The sequence below is a fragment of the Emys orbicularis genome, chromosome 2 (assembly GCF_028017835.1).
Source record: "Emys orbicularis isolate rEmyOrb1 chromosome 2, rEmyOrb1.hap1, whole genome shotgun sequence".
Classification (NCBI taxonomy): domain Eukaryota; kingdom Metazoa; phylum Chordata; order Testudines; family Emydidae; genus Emys; species Emys orbicularis.
In genome coordinates, this window is record NC_088684.1 from 112,239,230 (window position 1) to 112,262,865 (window position 23,636).

Consider the following 23,636-nt stretch of genomic DNA (forward strand, 5'->3'; position numbering starts at 1 on the left):
TTGGTACTTTTTTTTTTTTTTTTTTTTTTCTTATCTTACTTTATTTTTCCCTACAGTGAAATTCAGGCTTCTGTTTTTATAAGGGATGTTAAAAAGTAGTGTTTAAAAATCTCTCTCTCTCTCTCACTCACTCACAAACACCTACCTCTGCAACTCTCCAACCGTAGCCACCATGTATTTGCTTTTGACTCCAAGTGAAGAGAAATGTAGTGCAATCTAAAATGTAATGACTAAGTACAGACTTTGAAGACAAGGCAGGTGGTGGTATAAGGGAGCCCTTGAATTAGGTTGTTTTGAAAGGGCCAGCTAGAGCTGCCAAAGTGGAGTCAGAAGTCCCAAAATGTTTGAGAATCTAATAAGAGATGATGTGTCATACCAGCACACAGTGTCAATGGGAGCACTGACTAAATGGGCAAAAGAGAGTAGAGGGCCTTTCCCCACCTCAATGCCTGTTCGTATACAGCAGGCTGCATGGGGATGAAAGTTCCTTCCTGATAGTCTATTTACTCTCAGAAGCTGCTTTGAAGATGTGCACAGTTGAACACTAAGGAGTGTGATCATTGTATTGATAGTGCTGCACAATGCTTTCCTGGTAATGGCAGTGTCAAATGGACTATGATCATACAATGTTTGTGATTAGTTTTGAACTGTTGTTATTAGGTAACCATTAGTGCTGCTACACGGTAGAGATTGCTGCTGCTTGGCATGCCTTGGAGGGAGACAAAAAGAGAATCAAGCAGGAGGCTAAAATGAAAGTGAGGACAGGGTGGTTAGAGGGAGTGAGGGAAGAGAGTGCTACTAGCAGTTGCCTGGTAGAGACAAATCTCTGACACAAAACTGCTCATGCCATCTGCAGGAGTATTTTGTTGGCTTGGAACAAGGGGTGGTATTCTCACAGTCAAAACTGGAATTTCTGCAGCGATATTGAAAAAATATCTGTCACAAGTTTAATAACTGTAAGTGTGAATGGTTTTAGTGTGCTGCTGTTCTACCGGTGCTTCTCAGCATCAATTGTTAGGTAAAATCATGCTGTTCTTATGTGAGTAAGATATGCAACATTTGGTAATCTACATATGTAGGGCTAAATGCCCTTTTCCACCTATGTAGCTCTGCTGCCTAGGGTGCTCTTCAAGTGGAGATAGGAAGTCACAGAGGGGAAAGGTGGTTGTGATATATTCACTCCTATTTTGTGTAGCTTTCTCTCATCATCTGCAGCTATTATAGCTGAGTGGGGCTTGGCTAGACAAATAGGAGAGTCAAGGGAAACAAAACCTTATGTTACCACACCTTTGGGATTTACAGTGCTTAACACATCATAAATTGCAATGGTTGGAAGCAGCAGAATGAAGAGAAGAAATAGAAATTGTCCACATAATTAATTTTTATATTGATGCAGAGATTTATGCAAATGACCCCTATTCATGCCAGTTACAGTAACTTGAATAAATTCTGTAATACAGAGATGAGATTATGCCGCTAAAATTATGCCATTTTTTAAGGGATGAGAAAAGATTTTCACTGTGATCCCCAAGCACTTTTCTTCACCCTTTGTACACTGATTTGGAATGGACGTTTGCAGTTCTCCACTAAGGGTACGTCTACACTTACCTCCAGGTCCGACGGCAGGCAATCGATGTTCTGGGATCGATTTATCGCGTCTTGTCTAGACATGATAAATCGATCCCGGATCGATCCCGGAAGTGCTCACCGTCGACGCCGGTACTCCAGCTCAGCGAGAGGAGTACGCGGCATCGACGGGGGAGCCTTCCTGCTGCGTCTGGACCCGCGGTAAGTTCGGACTAAGGTACTTCGAATTCAGCTATGTTATTAACGTAGCTGAATTTGCGTACCTTAGTCCGAAGTGGGGGGGTAGTGTGGACCAGGCCTAAGCTAAAGATCTGCAGGTTCATCAGTTTCTAACTGGAGTACCTCTGTGAAAAATCATGACCAGAAGAATGCTGGGAATCATTAAGGGATAGATAACTATCATGTTGCCGCTATATAAATCCATGGTACGCCCACATCTTGAATACTGTGTGCAGATGTGGTTGCCCCATCTCAAAAAAAGATATATTGGAATTGGAAAAGGTTCAAAAAAGGGCAACAGAAATGATTAGGGGTATGGAACGGCTTCCGTATGAGGAGAGATTAATAAGACTGGGACTTTTCAGCTTGGAAAAGAGATGGCTAAGGGGAGATATGATTGAGGTCTATAAAATCATGACTGGTGTAGAGAAAGTAAATAAGGAAGTGTCGTTTACTACTTCTCATAACACAAGAACTAGGGGTCACCAAATTAAATTAATAGGCAGCAGGTTTAAAACAAACAAAAGGAAGAATTAGATAAATTCATGGAGGATGGGTCCATCAATGGCTATTAGCCAGGATGGGCAGGAATGGTGTCCCTAGCCTCTGTTTGCCAGAAGCTGGAAATGAGCGACGGGGATGAATCACTTGATTACCTGTTCTGTTCATTCCTTCTGGGGCATCTGGCACTGGCCACTGTTGGAAGACAGGATACTGGGCTAGATAGACCTTTGGTCTGACCCAGTAGGGCTGTTCTTACGTTCTTATTACCAGGGATGCTCATTTTTGCAAGGAAGGAGTTTTGTAGCCTTGTGTTTGCTATTGGTATCCTGTGTGAACTTTCTCCTGGCCTGTTCAGTATTATTAATGCATATTTTGAACATTCTGTACTGTTTTTGTCTCACCCTTGCAGGACTTCTCACCAATGGCCCATCGAAGGGATTAGGACCAGGATCAGAACAGTCAGAGAATGAGAAGGACGATGCATCGCAAGTGTCCTCAACTAGCAATGATGTTAGTTCTTCAGATTTTGAAGAAGGGCCATCAAGGAAAAGGTTAGTGGCGTTCACAGTTGCCAACTTTCACGCGGTAAATAAGCACCCCGATTTTCACAAGAAGCCAAAAATCAAGCTAATCCCATTTCAAAACAAGCTAATCCCTAAGAACCCCAACACTCTGTAACTAGATTCCCCCCCCCCCCCCCCCCCCGGCGTGCAGTCTGGGACTGTGGTGGGCCCGCTGTGCACCCGTGACTCTCCCTGCCCCCCCTTTCCCCTACTTGCTCCCCCTTGCCAGGAACCAATAAAAAAAAAAGAAGCAACAAGCTACAAGCCAAAAACTAGCCAACAAGCAATTCACAAGCCAATTAAGCCAAAAAGAAGCCCAATTTCTGCGTTTCTTCCCACAGGTTTGGCATGTCTGGTGGTGTTTAAGAACTCAAATAATCTTTTAAGAGTAGCATTGCAGCCTAATGTAAGGTTATAATTAAGTCCATTAATAATGCTTGCGTTGCCAAAATCTCCCGTACCATAAACAGATTTTCAGGTGTAGAGTGTTTCATGCAGCTATAGGGATATGTTAGCATTTTGGGTTCATCATCCTGCATCCTTTACAAAGTGGTTTAGCAGCGGAAAACATGGCAATGTAGCTGTCATTTTACTGCGGTTGGGTGATTGTTAAATGAAAGCTTTACTCAGTATTTTTTGGGTCTGTCAATGTGAATGTCTGTGTTTTAGTTTACTGGATCCAGATAATGTAACTTCAACAAACAGGATACATTTGTGTCATTAAATTAGAATTACTTTTAGATTTGCTTTGAAAATTAAAATGGTTACATGTTACATGTTAAAAAGGTTTAAAATAAATGCAGCCTCTGAGAATACTAGCTGTATAGTGAGCCTCACCATAAAGATGCAGGTTATTGTCTGTAACTATTACTCTGAGCTAATGCTGTTGCAGTCTGGCTCCTATTCCTTAAAATCAGTTATGAAATCCCTGTTCAACTCTCATTATGCTACAATCTTGGCCAATTCCTAAACATGCAAAATGTAGGTTAAAATTGCAGGGTTTAAGCCAATTTTTTGTAGAAAATATGCTGAAAGTGCAGTCAGAGGTCTGGGTATTTTCCCCCTCTTGTATAAAGTAAGAACTAAAATTGTCTGCCTGAAAAATGTCTTATAAATAAGCTTTTTGGCAAAATTTGATTTTTATTTTTTGTAATTTCAATGGATAATATCAGTTTTTATTTTTAAACATTTTTTATTATCGGTTTCATTTTTCTCAAGTTGTGAGAACTTATGGGTTTTAAGCATTTTATTTTTATTGATTTGAATTTTCACAGTTTTGGGAAATGAAAGGGGATAGGGTTAGGACAACTCTGACTGTGGGTTCCCAGCGCTGCTGAGGGACCCAAGTCACCTGGGCACAAGGTGGGGGGGTGGGTCGCTGTGGTCCTGGCCCAGCAAAGCAGCGACCCCCCCAGCTATGGCCACAAGGAGCAGGATGAGCCCTGAATGCAGGTGAGGTCACTCTTCTGTTGAATGGCTCCTGCCCACGAATGGCTCCCAGCCATTGAGTGAGAGAGCAGGACTGTGACAGCAGGCTGCAGAGAGCTCCCTGGGTGACAGAGGGGCTGGTGACCCTGGATCCCTGAAGCCACTAGGTGCGGGGGAGGCTGCACTTGACAACTGTTATTGATGGATATATATATATTTTATTTCTGCATGTCAGGTGAAATCAACATTTACTGAGGACTAACTATAAATCCCCCGCACACACACCCTGCAAAAAAACAACACCCCAGAATACACCCCCCCCCCAAGCAAAATGGATTTAAAAATAAATAGCTACTTAAAACACAAAAAAGACTTTTTCACATTTCTATTTCCTAGGTAACCTTACAATTTGTTTGGGAATGTCTTGGGAGGTCTAAGAAAGGGGGTAAAGAGAATGGTCCCCCCCAAAAAAATTAAATGAGCAGAGTTTGCCTTTGGATATGCATATGTGCTCCTGTATGTGTCTCAAAATTTGCATTTAGTATTTTGTACCAATAGAAATGTTGCAAGGGCAAGTTGCACCATGGAAGTGTGGAATGTAACTTGCAAAAGAGAAATCAATTAGCTGTGTGCCCTTTTCCCCTTTTTTAATGTGAGGTATAAAGAAGGCTTGAAAGTCTTTCTGTATAGAAATTTAAATATTGTTTATCATATTTTTCCTGGGAATCAGCATGTGATTCAGGAACTAGTGGAATTGTGACATTACAAGTACTGAGGAAGTAAAACTGGACAGTTGGGAGGTAATAGGGTTTTTAGAAATACCATTAACCCCCCCCCCCAATACCTATTTAATTCAAACACGTGATATATATAGATATATATGGGAGGAGGCCTTTGTTAATGGTTCAACACCACCACTGTTAAGGGATGTGAAAGTCCAACTCCAATTTTTTTGGGCCTCCAAAGAACAAAAATAAGTAACTTGAGACTCTTGATACTTTTGAGATTTAAAAAAAAAAAAAAAAGCCAGCTGAAAAATCCCTAATTTTTTGGCTTTTGTGGAAGTGGGAGAAACATTTCAGTTTTACTTCACCTATCATAGAGAAGCACAACCCCCCCCCCCCCCAAAAACAAAAAAAACAAAAAAACAAAAAACCACCGCACCACCAATCCTTTTTGCCTGTGGAATTCCCCTTTATATTGAACCTTCCTGTTTTCTGTCTTTCACGCACTTTTTTTTTTTTTTTTTTGTGTGTCTATTTTCCTCCTCCCTGACTCCCTCTCTGTACATATCTATCTACCTTCTGATTTTGCCCTTCTGCTCTTTGTGCTGCTTCTCTCTGTATTCTCCCTTCCCCCAACTACCACATTCTTTGCCCTCTCTTTTCTATTTCTCGATCCCCTTTTTTCCATTCAGTATTCTATATTATATCTGGTACCATTTTGTTCCTCTGCTTCTGAGCTGATGACATTTTAGGAAATTATACCCCCCAGTGGCCAAACTTCTCAGTGTTCCTTTTCAGCTTTGAACAAGACTGATGACCTGTTGCCAGCTGAGATATGCATTTAAACGATGAACATGCCAAAGCCAGACTATCCACAATTTTCTCACTCCCATAATTAGAATGTGCATTGTTCTTGGTCTTCGAGAAATGTCACGCATTATGATGAGCAGCATACACAATGTAACAAATTTAAACGTTTGCATAGATAGAGAAGTATACACCTTTTGGGACCTGTGCTATTTAATAAAGTAGGCTTAGTGTCTGGTAGCACTGTTTTGAACTATGTATGTATGTAAATCACTATTTATCCTCTGTGTGTTGCAGGGTGAACTTTTTTTTTTGGGGGGGAAACTTGAACCCATCTTCTATACAGTGAAAGGTCACTTGTATAGCCTGTTCTCTTGTCTTATTTAATGATATATAGAGAAGAGGATGCTAGATGGCTATTCAAAATAAATATGGGCAGATGTAAGATTTCATGGTTACATAGTTCAGTAATCTAAGAAGTCTTTCTAATTGAATTTCATTTCAAATTTGGCTGTTAAAGGATTCTTCTTTTCCCACCACAGACCCTCCCGAATGAGAATACTTTTACAACTCTTTATTGTTTATTTTGCATTTCTTACTTAAGTTGAAATAGTCTTTACCTGAACTGCATTGGGCTTGTTGATAGTTCAGGCTATATTTGGCAATGCTTTGTATTCCAGCCAGTGTTTATACATAAGGTATACGCGGGAGAGTAACTGTTTAGAAAATGGAGCACTGCTTCACTTGGCTAACCTCGGGCTTTGGCCAATTTTTCTGAGGACTTCTTCAGAAATGTCAGGCCCTGGGCGGTGCTGAAGCTGCAGCCATGAAAGCATGACATGACATTGAATAGAAGAGTGCAGTGGGTCCTTTTCAGTTAGGCTACCAAGAAGATCGTTGTAGAGATGCACTACTGTTTGGATTTGATTGATGATCATAGGGGTCATTGAAATGAAGGTTTGGAAGTAACTTTTGGATTTCATCTAGTCCATCCCCCTGTCTGATGCAGGACCTAGTTCATCTCTGGCAGGTGTTTGTCTCACCTGTTCTTAAAAATCTTTAATGATGAGAATTCCACAACCTCCTTTGGAAGTCTGTTCCAATACTTAACAATCCTGATAGAACATTTCCCCTAATATCTAAACTAAATTTCCCTTGCCGCAGATTACTACTTGTCCTATCTTCAGTGAACATGGAGAACAATTGATCACTGTCCTTTTTATAACAGCCTTTGACATATTTGAAGACTGTTATCAGGTCCCCCCTCAGTCGTCTTTTCTCGAGACTAATCAGGCCCAGTTTTTTAAACTTGCCTTGTAGGTCAGGTTTTCTAAACCTTTTATCTGCTTTCCTGTGGACTCTCTCCAATTTGTCCATATTTTTCCTTAAGTGTGGCACCCAGAATTGGACACAGTACTCCGGCTGAGGCCTCACCAGTGCCAAGTAGAGTGGAACAGTTACCTCCTATGTCTTGCATACGAGACTACTGTTAACACACCCCAGACTGGTATATTAGCATTTTCACAACTGCATCACTCGGAATGTCCAAGACTGTGAGTTACCTGGTTATGAGGGAGTCTTTCTTGTGGAGCTGGGTGTCAGTGCCTGTACACCACTGGCCTTTCAACTACTTAAGCATTCTCCTCAGGACTCTGCTGGTCCTGCTTTGCGTTGCAGGTTAACATTAGGTGTATCCCAATCCCTGATCCCTCTTAAAGAGTGTTTCCCTGTAGTGTCCAGCCCCTGTCACTGGGTACTCTCAGAAATGATCAGGCAAGCTGCCTCCCAAAGAGACAGTGTACATGCAGCTGGAAGGTTACAACTCGGGTTTCCAGCTTTGCTTAATCTGACAGCACTGATATGTGTTCATAATATTACAAGAATGTTGTAAGCTCATTAACAAAGATAGAGATTTAAGAGCAAATGAGTAAGGATAAAGGAAACAGAAATGGTTACAAATAAAAGTAAAGTATAACACACTCTCCAGAGACTAAAACTTAACAGGTTACAATCCTTGTCTAAAGCAGCCTTCTCTCACCTAACCTTTTTCTTGCAGTGTTTCAAATGAGCTTGGTTGAGATCCTGTTTTCATTGGCAAAACTGCACTGCCTGGTTACCCCTTCAACTACAGGATAAAAGAGGAATTTTGGTGCCTTGTTCTTATACCCCGAAGTTCATTCTTTTTGTCTCCAGAGTCAGGATGCTCTTCCCCGTTGAGTTCAGATCCCCCTGTCAACCTGTTTTTCCTGTGGACATTACATACAAATGGGGCTTACTTTGTGTTGGTTTTACAATGCTTAATTCACATGGGAGACAAGGCAGATAGGTGATTCCCCATCCCTTTTGTCTGGCAAAACCTGCTTGTCTACCCTGCCAGGGACACAGATTCTAAATGTGTTTTCAATACATACATACAACTTCTTGAACATCTCCCATACACACATCCCACAGTGATTAGGTGCATCGGCATGAGGTAAGCTTCCACTAGACACCTTATACAACCTTTTGTGCATAAATTATTTGAAAGCAGTGTGTTAAGTGTAGTGAGTTTGTCAGGCCTGATATGAGTTGGTGTAACAACAGTGAACCCTTTGTCATTTGGCATGGAGGGGTTCTTAGGATTACAATCACATTGTTGAGTGATATTCAATTTGTTATCCACTATAACCCCCAGATCCTTTTCAGCAGTACTACCATTTAGCCATTTATTCCCCATTTTGTAGTTGTGCATTTGATTTTTCCTTCCTAAGTATAGTACTTTGCACTTGTCTTTATTTAATTTCATCTTGTTGATTTCAGACCAGTTCTCCAATTTGTCAAGGTTGTTTTGAATTCTAATCCTGTCCTCCAAAGTACTTGCAAGCCCTCCCAGCTTGGTGTCATCTGCAAATTTATAAGCATACTCTCCACTCTACCCAAGTCATTAATGAAAATACTGAATAGTACCTGACTCTGGACAGACCCCCGCAGGATCCCTCTAGATGCACCCTCCCTTTTCCACAGCAAATCATTGATAACTACTTTGAGTACGTTTTTTCCCAACCAGCTGTGCACCCACTTTATAGTAATTTCATCTAGTCCGCATCTTTCTAGTTTGCTTATGAGAATGTCATGTGGGATTGTGTCAAAAGGTTTACTAAAATGAAGATAAATTACTTCTACAGCTTCTTCCCTATCCACTAAGCCAGTAACACTGTCAAAAAAAATTAAGCTGGTTTGACATGATTTGTTCTTGACAAAATCACGCTGGCTATTATTTATCACCCTGTTGTCCTCTAGGTGTTTACAAACTGGTTGGGTAATAATTTGTTCCAATATCTTTCCACATAATCAAGTTAGGATTGGGGTCCTCTTTGTTCCCCTTTTTAAAGGTAGGTACTATACTTGCCCTTTTCCATTCCTCTGAGACTTGAATTGTTCTCTGAGTTTTTGAAGATAATTGCTAATTATAAGATTGGTTCAGCTAGTTCCTTACGTATCGTAGGGTGAATTTCATCAGGCCCCGCCGACTTGAATACATCTAACTTATCTAAATATTCTTTAACCTGTTCTTTCCCTATTTTGGCTTGTGTTCTTTCCCGCTTGTTAATATCGTTTTAAGCATCTGGTCACCATTAACCTTTTTAGTGAAGACTGAAGCAAACTAGGCATGAAATACATCAGCCTTCTTGATGTCATCCTTTTTTTAGCTCTTCTACGCAGCTAAGTAATGGACATACATTTTCCTTCATCTTTCTCTTGTTCCTAATATTTTTCTAAAACCTCTTTTTATTGTCTTCTGTGTCCCTTGCTAGGTATAACTCACTTTGTGCCTTAGCTTTTGTAATTTCGCCCTTACATGCATGTGCTAGTCTTTTGCACTCGTCCTTAGCAATTTGTCCATGTTTCCACTTTTTGTAGGATTCCTTTTTATTTTTGGGGGGTTATTAAAGATCTCCTAAAGGAACCAACTCTTACTAGTCTTCATATCTTTCCTTTGCATTGGGATAGTAGGCTGTTGTGCCATAAATATTGTCTTTGAGAAACTACTAGCTCTCATGGACTCCTTTTCTCAACTTTTCTACCCATGGGACCTAACCTACTAGTTTTCAAAGTTTTTGTCTCCTTTTTTTGAAGTCCATTGTTCTTATTCTTCTGGTCTCACGCCTTCCTTTCCTTAGAATCATGAAGCCTATCATTTCATGATGACTTTCATTTAAAATTTTATATATAGCCATATTTTTCATATGGCGGAGGGAAATTCCATGTGTGTGCATGCAAGCTCTGCTTTTCATTTTCCAGTTGTAAGTGGGCGTGATCATTTCCCAGCCGTCGTTGTTACACTTTGTTCATATAGTTGAAATTGTTTCCGCTAAAATTTTTTGGGAAAGATTAGGAAATTGATTTTTCCTGCAAGGATGAATAGGAGAGAAGGCCAATCACATTGCTGCTAAGAAATGAAAATGAAAACAGAAATCCTGCTTGAAAGAGCTAGTGAGTCGAGCTTACCCTAGGACAAAAATGAAAGAGGGACATCATGAAGACAGTAAAGTGACTCCAACTGAGCATTTCTTAGGCCTTGTCTACACAGTAAAGTTTCACAAGTTAAATTAGTGTAACACGGCTCTCTGCCCCCCTCCCTCCCTCCCCGCCCCTCATGAGGACATTGATTCTTGTATAAGGGAGGCTCTTCCCCCCACATCCCAGCTTATTTTAAACCCTTTATCAAGCAACATAAACAAAAAAATCACATCGGGGGTGGGAGTGGAGGTCGAGTTTACTGGTATAACTATCTCGGTTTAAACTTGATTGATATTCCTCAACAATATTAGCCCAACTAGTCTTTGAAGTTACTGCCTCAGTAAGGTAACTAACACCTTTGCTGCAGATTGGTTGGAGAGTTTTCTACAAAGCCAAGTTAACAGGGAATCAGAGAAAATTGTCTTTACAATAAACCAGCCCAGCCCTCCCCCCCGGGTGTGTCTTCTATAGAAAAATAGCAAAAATTGTGGAAAAGCACTAAAAATGGACAGCTTAATATTTTTAAGCTACAATTTTTCACTGTCCCAGCTTGATGGTGGTAGGAAGGGAAGGAAATATATGTAAAACGGGATTTATTCTTTAAATCAGATTTTTTTTCAATTGACTTTTTAATTTACATTACATATAGTGTATCTTTTAAAAATCTATTTAAAATTAAATTTCAAACGTTAAGGCCTAAAATTATTATAATTGCATAAAATAATTTAAAATAAATACAAAAATAATATTAAACACTACGTTTGCTGCCAAGTTTAAACACTGAATTGGTGGAAATCATTGGCTAAGGACCTGAAACTAGAGTTTGTTAAAGTAATAAACCAGTTTTTGACAGCAGTAACCTTTTCTGCCAGTGCAGGGAGAATATTTTCTTCATTTCAGTTTATTCAACTTGTTCACTTCAATGACTAGTTCACTCAAAGTTAATAAACGAATTGTGACTTGAAAAAGCAGGAAAACTTTTCCCCCCTCTTCCAATCTTTGAATAAAAACTAGGTATGAGAGGATCAGATCTATTCATTCTAAAATCTAGACAAACATGATAACCAGAAACAATCAGTTCAATACACTAATTACAGATAATACCGCCCTTGTTTAATAATTCAATTAGTTATAATGCAAAAAATTCCCCACCTATGTATCCAGCACATTTAAGGTAGTTTTATTTAATAAAAAAATTAAAATGGCATTTTTGTGTATTTTTATTGAATTTCAGTTCCAGTCTATATAGAGCTTAAGTCGTATCACAAATACAAAATTCATCATCATCATCTAGTAAATAAGAAATACATCATTCACCATTTTCTCATAAAAATGTAAAAAATAAAAATCTGGATAAATGTAAGTTAAGCTGTATAATTTCTTAAATAAATGTGTATTGATGTAGTGTATCCTCCTGATTAGCAAAAAGAAGCATAGCTCAGTGGTTTGAGCATTGGCCTGCTAAACCCAGGGTTGTGAGTTCAATCCTTGAGGGGGCCACTTAAGGATCTGGGGCAAAATCAGTACTTGGTCCTGCTAGTGAAGGCAGGGGGCTGGACTTGATGACCTTTCAAGGTCCCTTCCAGTTCTAGGAGATAGGATATTTAGTATAAGGGCTATGTTTAGTTGCAAAACATGTTTTAGTGGTTACCAGCTGATGGAGAATCAACCTTTCTTTAGGAAAATAACTAAAGTACAAATGCAAAACATAATTAAGATAGATTATTTAAATCAAGGTTTCCTTCTTGCTGATTTAAATAATGATTTAAAACCAGTGATTTAAATCACCTTGATTTTAAATCAATTCACCTTGGTAAAGCTTTACTCATAAGGTTTCTGGGTCAGTCTAACCATTGGAAATCTAATTTACAGAAGAATAAGAACATGGGACTGTTCTTTCAAAATATGGTCACTTGTGCATGTGGTGATCACTTCAGTTTACTTGAGAATGTTTGTGTGTTTGTATATTAAATTTGCTAAATTTCCACATGTAAACCTCATCATTTTTGCCTATGTCTCAAAATGCATACAAGCAACTGAATCGTGTGTGCCAAGAGAGGCTGGGTTGAGGCTGTTTTGAAAAACTTGGCCCATATTGTATTACTTTTAAAGTAATCTCTAAGTACTTAGAAGTCTTTATGATCTTCATTATTATGACATCTGGCTAACTTACATAGTTTTTGTTGGTCTTGCCAGCAAATATATGTTTGGTTTCTTGTGTATGTTATTAAAGGGACCACTTGCATGAGGATATTTCGGTTTACTTTTAGTAATAGCAGTGTTACTTTCCAAATGTATATGAATAAATAGGTGCCAAAATTATTCTAACATTTTGGAAGCAAAAATATGGCAATGAAGTATTGCTTTCGTTCTTGTATTTGCTAGGATTTTTGTTAAACGTTTTAAAATGCGGAGTTAAAAACACCAAATCTTTCTTTTACTGGGTTGCATTCCAGTTCCCATGTGAGCAGAAGCAATCTTAGCCTGTTTCATTTTGTTGGTGGAGATGGTCTGAAACCCTGGCAAATGACTGAAAGACAGTAAAATTTTGAGACCATCCATCTGTTGTGGTGGACAATACTCACAGATCGAAGACCTAGAAGTCCTAAAAAAGCTACTCCATAAAGGATAATCACTGCTTTTTTAATCACCAAGGGAGAAGAAAAATAACTTGCATCAGGTTTTGAATGCTCTTACATGGATGAGTGTCTAATTTCAGGCAATGCTGTGATCTTCTGTTGAGGAGGTTAACAGTATTGTTTAAAGTAGTGTGAGCCATCATGCTGGATGTCTTCAGATTGTTTAAAGGTAGCTTTAGGAATTTGTCTGCTGTCGGTGAATAGCAGTGCACAGCGATGACGGTACACTTTCTAGTAACAGTAGCGCTACTTCATTCAGAAAGGACGCATGCAGAGCAAGTTCGGTATAAACAGCACATTTATCCTCTGGTTTTCGGAGTTAGCATCTTGCTTGTTCTATGTTAATAGTCAGGTGGCTGATCATTTATTTGGCCCAAGTAAAACATATATTTGTAGAAAATTGTCAAAGGTATAAATGCATTTATTTTTTATTGTGCAGCACTATTAATAAAATGTATTTTTGAATGAGCAAATTCTAGTTGTAACAAAATTAATCCACATATTTGTAGGCATTTTTAAGATTTTAATTCTTCTTTCAAATACTTACATAATTGAGATTCTTTCTCTTTCTTTCATTTTGAACAATTAAGTTCTTGTTTGTGGGGAGTGGGAAGAAATTAGAAGTATGGTTGGGAAACTTGAACCTGAGATCCTGGGGAGGATAGTAGAAAGTCTTCCGCAATCATTAACTTTCATGCCCCATTGCATTTCCAATAGGGAATACTTTTTGTGTATATTAAGCTCTGCAAGTTGCACTCTCCAATTAGTAAAACAACAAGGAGTCTGGTGGCACCTTAAAGACGAACTGATTTATTTGGGCATAAGCTTTCGTGGGTAAAAACCTGACTTCTTCAGATGCATAGAAGAAGTGAGGTTTTTACCCACGAAAGCTTATGCCCAAATAAATCTGTTAGTCTTTAAGGTGCCACCAGACTCCTTGTTGTTTTTGTAGATACAGACTAACACGGCTACCCCCTGATACTTGTCTCCAATTAGTGCTTGTAATTTCAGTTGGTTGACATGGCATGTAAACCAGCATGCACAGTCTGACTAGTCACCATATTTAATGTTAAAATGAATCACAGAAAGAGTAGAGCGGCTAGGGCACTGGACCCAACTTATGTATGTGCTTAGTTTCCTAGGGCACTGGACCCAACTTGTGTATGTGCTTAGTTTCCTGTGTACAGATGTGATCTCATTACACTGGCCTAGTTGTAGTTAATGGTCTGTATGCAGACTCTAAAGCAGACTTCACTGGAGAAGTGAAATGAAATTACGGTTTGAGGGATTGGGAGGGGAGGGGGTTTGTGTGTAATGCAAGTGCACAAGGAGTCAACATGGTTTTCTTCATTTCTTTGTGACTTACAAAGCTTTTCATTTACGTAGCACCTTTCCTCTGATAATCTCAAAGCACTTCACAGTCAATTGAGCCTATAAGAGTAGGTAAGTATGTATGTATTGTTCTCCTATTTTAGAAGGTTTTGTTTTCTCTTAACAGCTGATGGGTTTGTATTTAAATACTTAGCTTGTTATAAAAAAAACAATTCAATTTGCCAGAGTAATATGGATGAGCTTTTGGGATAAACTGTGTTCCTAGTTAAGGATGAACAGCTTCTTTAGTGCATGGCTGTTAACACCGTACACACAAACCATAAATGAGGGTTAATCCTGTTCAAGTGTCTGTCATAATTGATGTGGAATGTAGAGAATAATAAATAATGGGCAGTGATGTAATAGGGCTCAGTTACAGAAGGAAGGGAATATCATAATACCTCAGGTTTTCCCCTTTTCCTGTATAATGAATAATTTATTCACTAGTGGAAACAAAGTACAATATATTTTTGTTCACCTGTTGCTCACTGTCATGTATTGTAATCCTGTTTATAGACCAGGTGCTTCAGTTATCCACCTCTGATTTTGAGAGGGTTATGCAAAGTTGCATGAGTTGTTTGCTTAGAGAGGGAACAACTGCATTTATCCATGCTAGAGACGGGAATGGAGACTAGAGTGTTAGGTACAACTAGGTTTTTTTCCCCTGGAAATCCTGAAATAGATAGAATTTATTTAATGTAGTGCATGTATATTAAAACAACAAATGGTATAAATAAAACAATTGGCTATTGAGCTGGATTTCCACTAGGATGATTAAAGGAGTGGAGAACATGCCTTATAGTGATAGACTCAAGGAGCTGAATCTATTTAGCTTCACAAAGAGAAAGTTAAGGGGTGACTTGATCTCAGTCTGTAAGTGCCCTCATGGGAGAGAAATGTTTGATAATAGATCTTCAATCTAAGACAAAGACATAATAAGATCTAATAGTTGGGAATTGAAACTAGACGCTCAGACTAGAAATAAGGCTCAATTTTTGTTTAACAGTGAGGATAATAATTGGAACAATTTAAGGTTTGTGGTGAATTCTCTATCACTGGCAATTATTTTTAAAATTAAGATTGGATGTTTTTGTAAAAGATGTGCTCTAGTTCAAACAGAAATAAATTCAGGGAAGTTCTGTGACGTGTTATGCAGGAGGTCAGACTAGATGATCACAATGGTCTCTTGGATTAAAAATCTATGGACCTGTGAATCATAGGATATAAGAACTATAACTGCCATCTCCTTTGAACTTGCTTACCCCTCCCCAGTCCATTTTCTCCGCAAAAGCCTGAGAGAACACAAATAGTTTTGCAGCGTGCTTGGAATGTTGCCATCTTGCGCTCAGTCATATCAAACTTAGGCTGGTGATTGGGAAAAGGAGCCAAAGGTGTTCCTTCAAGTATGTGTTGGTGTGGATCCCACTGCAGAAGTGTGTGCACCTCATGCTCTTGAGATCAGAATAGCTGTGTCTGTTGCCCTGTGCCAGAGCATAAAGAGCAGACCCTCCTTCAGTTTCTTCTTACTGCCTGCGGTAGCTAGATGCAACCTAGAGTATGTCTGACTTGCTTCTTGAGTGCTTCAAAAACTCTGTTTTAACAAAAATTAGTGAAAAACTTTATCCTCTCCACCCTTTTGAATTGGATGCCCCCTCTACCACTCTTCTCCACCCCCCCCCCCAAAAGAGAGAAGACTAACTCTTTGGCATTACCTTTTCCTCCTCCTCTCCCACCTCCTCCCCCCCCCCCCCCCCCCCCCCCCCGCGATATCTCCTGCACAATGGGGTGAGGCAGTTTGGAGAAACCACCATGTTTCATCGTGGACTCTGTGACGGGTTCGGTCACAGAGACCCCCCTGAGACTGTCACCTGACATGCTGGAACTACCTCTTAGCCCTTTTTCCCTGCCAGCGTGAGACTCCAGAACCCTGCCTTGTTGAGCCAGACACGCTAGCCTGCTGCAACACAGACCCAGGTCTGGTGCGCGCCCCCAAAGCTGCAGACTTTAACCAAAAACTGCTCAGCAGGTCACCTATCTCCAGCACCCAGACACCCAGTTCCCAATGGGATCCAAACCCCAAATAAATCGGTTTTACTCTGTATAAAGCTTATATAGAGTAAACTCAAATTATCTGCCCTCTACAACACTGATAGAGAGATATGCACAGCTGTTTGCTCCCCCAGGTATTAATCACTTGCTCTGGGTTTACTAATAAACAAAAGTGATTTTATTAAGTGTAAAAAGTAGGATTTAAGTGGTTCCAAGTAATAACAGACAGAACAAAGTAAGTCACCAAGTAAAACAAAGCAAAACCATGCAATTCCAAGCCTAATACATTAAGAAACTGATTACAGGTAAAATCTCATCCCCAGAAATGCCCCAATAAGCTTCTTTCACAGACTAGACTCCTTCCTAGTCTGGGCCTAATCCTTTCCTCTGGTACAGTCGTTGTTAGTTCCAACAGATGTCTTCAGTGGAAAATAGGGGCTTTCCCATGACTGCAACCCCCTTTGTACTGTTCTACCCCCTTTTATAGCTTTGGCACAAGGCCGAAATCTTGTCTCTCTGGATCCCCATCCCTCCTTCTAAATGGAAAAGCACCAGGTTTCAGATGGATTCCAGTATCAGGTGACATGTTCACATGTCCTGTGAGACTCCAGCCTCCATTCTTCCAGGGCTGGCCCTCACATACCCAGGAAGGTTTGCAAGTAAACAGAGCCATTTACAGGTCATTATTCTGAAGCACCCTTAATGGCTTCCACTTAATATGTCATACAATTTTATATCTTATTCTCCTAACTCCAGAGAGAAATAATACATGCAAACAAATGGGATGAACACACTCAGTAGATTATAAGCTTTGTAATACCACCTTACAAGAGACCTTTTGCATAAAGCATATTCCAGTTACATCATATTCACACTCATAAGCATATTTCCATAAAACATTACGGAGTGCAACATCACAGACTCTTCAGCTGTCAGGAATCAAACCTTGCCTGTCCTGTAGTTGCCTCATCCCCCTTACAGATGGAAATAGCCAAAGTATTTTCTGAGTGGGAGAAAGCCACATCCCAGACCGGTGCTCTGTGCATTGATCTTCCTTCTTGAAGACTTGGCAAAGGTACATCTGTTAGAGCTGTCCACGTGGGTCATTTCTGACCTTGGTATACGCCAGCAGCCAGATTAGAGCCAAAGAAATTGTCGTTGGCCAACGTTTCTTTGAGCAGACACCATGATCTGGAGTTCAGAGAGAAGAAGGCATTGAAGAAGGTGCCAACAACATCAGCGCCAGCAACCTCAACGCCATGGGCTCCATTGCTGACTACCTTGGCATTAGTTATCTTAGTAATGACCCCAACAGATCCAGCATTGCACCCCTAACACCAAAGGATGACTCCGTCTCCAAAAGACAAGGCCGGATGAAACACAAACATGGTTCTGAGAACCATGTGACCACCCCACAAGGAGTACTCCAAATGGCATTCCTCCAAGGGCAAAACCTTCAAGCTACTTATGGCTCAAAAATTTGAGGAGATGAAACGGTCCGTTGGCGTGGTGCATAGGCCTGAAGGCCTGCGCTGACCTTGATACAGACACCAGCACGGGTAGCCAAGCCTGTCAAGAGTCTGAGTTACGCCTTGAGGGAAGAATTAGAGACGTCCTCTACATTGACGTGTTGGCTGGCACTGGCACCAGGGGCACACCCCTCTACAGTCCTGCCACTTGAAGAAATATATTCCTCTTCACCCTGGCCAACCTACTTGTTCTTGCTGGCATCCAGTAGAGAGTCTTCTCCCCTACTATTGGAGAGCAACTCCAGGGAGAGCCCTGGAAGCCCCCCATTTCAAGTCCCACCTCAGGTGAGATGTGAATGCACTAGGCTGGCCTCAGCCATATTGGCCGTACTAGGAACCGCTGAATATGTCCTTGAGTAGATCCCCCTCCCATACATAAAGGTGCCAGCCCAAATGTCTACACAGCAGTTTTGAGCCCTGCAGGCCGATCCCGAGTCAGCTGACCTGGGCCAGCCATGACTGTGCCACAGGTCTTTTATTACAGTGTGGACATACCCTAAGAATCTTCAGTGAAAGCATTTTGTCTGCATACCCCCCCTCACAATTCAACTGTTAGGCCAGGTTCTTCCACTGGTCTCAACTCCTGCAGAATCATATAAGACAGAGCTGGTCTTTCAGTTAAGCAGATTTAGGCCATAGGACTATAGCAAAGTGTGACGGAGCAGGGAGCGGGGCGGATTTGACCTGGGAATGTTGCAGGGGAGTTACATTGGGAATGGGGGACTTCCCTTGAAGGAAGCTACCTGAGCCAGGAGGGGGGTTGGGAGAAGTGACACCTTCTGGCCGGGAGACTGAACAAAAGAGAGGAGGAGCAGAGGGGAGGGGGGAGAGAGTTGCTGGAGGAGTTTTTGTTTTTCAGTCTTGGGCTGGGTGGTGCAATGCAGGGAACCCCAAGCTGGGGTCTAAGCTCCCTAAACCCCACAGAAGGACTTGATTGAGGGGTTCTGGTTGTACCTACACGCTCTGCTTGGGACTGTGTTCCTGTCATCTAATAAACCTTCTGTTTTACTGCCTGGCTGAGAGTCACGGTGAATCTCAGGAAGAGGGGTGCAGGGCCCTGACTTCCCCACACTCCGTGACACAAAGTGCTGCTAATAACTTGCTAAAAAGCAGATGTTTTTTGAGCTAACCTTTAGAGAAAAGAGAACTGCTCTTTAACTTTATTTTTAGCTAATACATTAACCTGGGGTGGGAGGGGAAGAACACACACAATATTGCATGATTACAGATAGATATAGTTTATAGCCAGCCTCCCTACTACAAGAATAAAGGAAATGTAGCACAGGTGAAAGAAGAATGAAATACAAATAATTAACACAATCTTTACTCGTTCACTCTTCCCTCCCGCCCCCCACAAAATCAAATGAGTGGTCAAAGAAACGAAAAGAAAATCCCCATGGAAATTGTGTCATGCAGAACATCACCACTTTAACATGCACGTTTCCAGTAAATTAAAAAGGATGGAGATTAAATGCTAACTTGCAGCAATTAAACACAAGACTGGAAAAGGATTTGTCATTAGCGTGTCTTCTACTTACTTAGAGGAGGCAGAGGGCACATAAGAAACAAAGCATTGTACAACCTAAAACATAGACACAGCTTTCATAATTAATCCAAATTCATTCAGCTTTCTAAATCTGGTGTTTATAAAAGCTGCACTAAAAGGATAATATCGACAGATAAAAATAATTATGGCAGAAATGAAATGCTGAAATTAGAGAAGCAAAAATATTCCAGAAAATTAAAACTCTACTGAAACAAAACAAAACAAACACAAAAAGCTACGACAGTTGACCAGAGAATTAACTCAAGCTACATTTACTTGGCCTTAGGAGGTAAAAGAGAGCCACTCATTAACAGTATGCTGAAGCATTAGGAAATGAGGAGAGGGGGATATGCTGTAGGAGCTTCAGGCATTGTGTATTTTCTTCTGGCAATATTAGGGAGAAAAAGGATGGCCCAGTGGTTCAGGCCCTGGTCTGGACTCGGGGGGGAACCAGGGTTCACTCTCCTACTGTACCATAGACAGGGCCGGCTCTGGCTTTTTTGCCGCCCCAGGCAAAAAAGCCTCCGGCCGCCCCCCCCCCCCCCCGCGGGGGGGGGGCGGAGCCGGGGGGGCGGCAAAAAAGCCTCCGGGCGGGGGGGGCGGAGCCCCGGCGGGGGCTCCGCTCTCCCGCCGGGGGGAGGGCGGAGCCGGGGGGGGCGGCAAAAAAGCCTCCGGGCGGGGGGGGGCGGAGCCCCGGCGGGGGCTCCGCTCTCCCGCCGGGGGGAGGGCGGCCGGAGCCCCGGGGCGAGGGTGGCGAGCCCCGGCGGGGGCTCCGCTCTCCCCCCGGCGGCCGGGGGCAGGGCGCGGGGGGCGGGGGCGGCCGGAGCCCTGGGAGGAGGGCGGCGAGCCCCGGCGGGGGCTCGGCTCTCCCCCCCGGCGGCCAGAGCGCCGGGGGCAGGGCGGCGAGCCCCGGCGGGGGCTCGGCTCTCCCCCCGGCGGCCAGAGCGCCGGGGGCAGGGCGGCGAGAGGGCGGCGAGCCCCGGCGGGGGCTCGGCTCTCCCCCCGGCGGCCAGAGCGCCGGGGGCAGGGCGGCGAGCCCCGGCGGGGGCTCGGCTCTCCCCCCCCGGCGGCCAGAGCGCCGGGGGCAGGGCGGCGAGAGGGCGGGGAGCCCCGTTGGGGGCTCGGCTCTCCCCCCCGGCGGCCAGAGCGCCGGGGGCAGGGCGGCGAGAGGGCGGCGAGCCCCGTTGGGGGCTCGGCTCTCCCCCCCGGCGGCCAGAGCGCCGGGGGCAGGGCGGCGAGCCCCGGCGGGGGCTCGGCTCTCCCCCCGGCGGCCAGAGCGCCGCGCCGCCCCCCTCCAGGTGCCGCCCCAAGCACCAGCTTGGTTGCCTGGTGCCTGGAGCCGGCCCTGACCATAGACTTCCCATGTGACTATGGGCAAATCACTTAATGTCTCTGTGCCTCCAATCCCTATCTGTAAAATGGGGATCCTGGAAAGGAAACCGTCGTGGCTGGGATAAAACTACCCATTGAAACACCATGAAAAATGATGCTCCTATGAGTGAGTCAGTCACAGGATACACACACAGACATATATGGCAATATTGGACTCCTAACCTTTAACTCTGTCCAGCAATTGGGAGGCAAAGTCAATATGCCAAAAAAACCCACAACATTTTGGTAGGCTGCATGTAATTTTACTGGTTATATTTGTGGCAAGTAAACCACCTCAAGCTAACTAGGGTAAGATTAGATCAGTACTTGGATGAAAGAAAAATCAGCCACTACAAGATTCAGTTTAGTAGATATTATTTTTGTTTCCAAATTAATAATAAGCCAGTGCCCCAATATGGTATTAACTTCAAGAAGTCACAGATGCAAGTGCAGATAAGTGGGTTAAACTTAAATTGTGAAGGGCTGTATAGGTGAACACAAGCAATTTCGACTTGATGTAGTGGAATAGGGAGAGGTAGGTTAAGGAAGGAAGGGAGAAAAAGTGATGGTTGGAGCAGCTGATAGGATCAAGGGTTGGTGTTTTTTAGGATGGTGGAGATCAGGGCATATTTGTATTTTGAGGTGAGTGGGCTAGAAAAAGAGTGAATGGTTGAGGATAAGGGCAGTGGTATGTTTGGGTGAGGACAGAGAGAGGTTAGTAGCCAGGCTGGGGAGGACTCATAATTAAAAAATGTTTGTCTGATCACATTTAAATTCCATGACTGAATGCAGGTTGTGTTAAAGGATTGTGCTATTAGAGGCAACGTCCTGCTCCCACAGGGTTTACTATAGGAAAAGATGTTAAAGTTATGTTTGGGTTAACACATGTTAGCTAGCCCTGACCTTTCCCTAGTGTAGGCACAGGTTAACATCTTTTATCTTGATTTAACTAGTCTGCCTCTTTTCCTAATGTAGACAAATCCTGTAAGAAGCAGAACAGCTTCTTCACCTGGCTATAGGGCAATAGGCCACAAAGTGGCAGATCATGAAGGGACTTGCATGAGACCAGTCTTTCCTTCCCTGGTCCCCAAGTCCCGATCCAAGAAATCCCAGAACAAGAGAAAGGGCATATGCAGTAGTCTCTACTCTTGATTCTTTGGGGCAGTAGTTCCAATCCCAAAGGGAGTGAACGTGCATTTTCTTCATAATTCCAAAAAGGCCAGGAATGGGCCAAGAAAGTGATCCACTTATACTTGATCTAAACTGGCGGAGTCCGCTTTTCATAAAAACTCCCTTCTAAATGGAGTCAGCAATTTCTGCAATCCTCTTAATCAATCCCAACTACTTCATGTAGACCTTCACAATGTGACACTAAACAGAGGCGATAGGCAGTACCTCTCCTTTATTCTATGGTCCAATCACCCCCAATGTTGTAAAGCTTTTCAGGCTAGAACAGTCCCCAGAGTATTTTACTGTAGTCATACAATTGATCCCATATCTAGATGATTCATTAATCCATGTTTTGTCTAAACAAGGGACTCTTAGAATTAGTTACTGACACTGTTGCAAAGACTTGATATTTTGGTAATTGAGACAGAGATTTTTAAATCTAGCTCAAGAAAGGAGATGTAGAACACTTGAGTATGTGGTTCCAGCTTCTAGCCAAGCAAGAAAAGTAAAGCAAAGAGCTAGTAGACATGATCTTTAACGACAAATCAAGGAAAACTGGTACTGAAAACCTTATTATATTTTATATGGGTTGTTTAGGGAAGAATTCTTACTGAAGGTTGCATATAATGTAATTTTCACTGTAATTTCACTAGGGGTTCCCATCATGGGCCCAGGAGCCCATTGTGCTAGGCACAATATACCTACTCAGTGAAAAAATGATCCCAGCTCCAAAGAGTTTACAATTAAAGTAAATATTAAAGTTGCAAGGCTTGGTTTAAAAAATTATTTGAAGATCATCTTTTTATAGTGTATATTAGTTGAAGACTATTGAATTTTTATTTTTTGTGGCTGGGTTGGTAGCTACTCAGTGTTTGTGTGAACAATATGTGATTGACATGTACTTTTCATTTGAAAGTGGGGATATGAACCTTTGCTGAGTCATGAAAAATCACTTTAATGAGTTAGTCTTTTGGTATCAGAGAACAATTGAGCAGTAACATTGTAAAAGCTTTTAATGAAAGGAGGTTGAAACTATGGGGACTGCTCTCAAGTGACTGGACTGGATAATGAAGTTAAGAGGGGGACAGGGCCCTGGCCAGATGAGAGATTTTGAATCTATCCACACTAATGACTTTATAGCTTACAGGGAAAGATTTTTTTTTTTTTTTAATCTGCTTCAGAGCCAGAATGATAATGTAAACGTTCTTCATGGAATCTCATCCGGTTTTAAATCCCAAGTGTCTGATATTAATATAAAAATCATTTTGGAGTTGAAAATAAATGGCCCAATCTCAGCTGGTGTAATGCTTCAGTTCTCAGTTTTGTTGAGAGAGTCTTGCTAATGGTTTATGTCTAGGAACACCGTTTCCTAATGGAAGCTTAGTGAAGTTTGTCATTTTACTATGAACGCCTTTCCCTACTTTATGGTATGTTTATTGATAAATAATTTATGCCATCAGTGGTCATGCTTTGTATTGTTTTTACTGTGTGTTTTACTTCATCGCCTTCTTCTCTCCATGTATTCTTTACTTTGATTTAAATAAACTAAGACTTTGGGGAATCATCGCCTGTGTGGCCTCCAGTTCACCACCCTCTGTTGGTATTTTATGTTATGGATCAGCATCTGC

The 23,636-nt window shown here is 41.9% G+C and overlaps 1 protein-coding gene across 1 annotated transcript in view; it reads left to right on the plus strand.

The window, feature by feature from the left end:
- JARID2 (jumonji and AT-rich interaction domain containing 2) overlaps positions 1-23,636 on the plus strand; it is a 298,249-nt gene that overhangs the window by 157,288 nt on the left and 117,325 nt on the right. Inside the window, exon 3 of the mRNA XM_065398845.1 lies at positions 2,720-2,861. Within this exon, the coding sequence (XP_065254917.1) occupies positions 2,720-2,861 (142 nt within the window). The remainder of the gene's footprint in view (positions 1-2,719; positions 2,862-23,636) is intronic.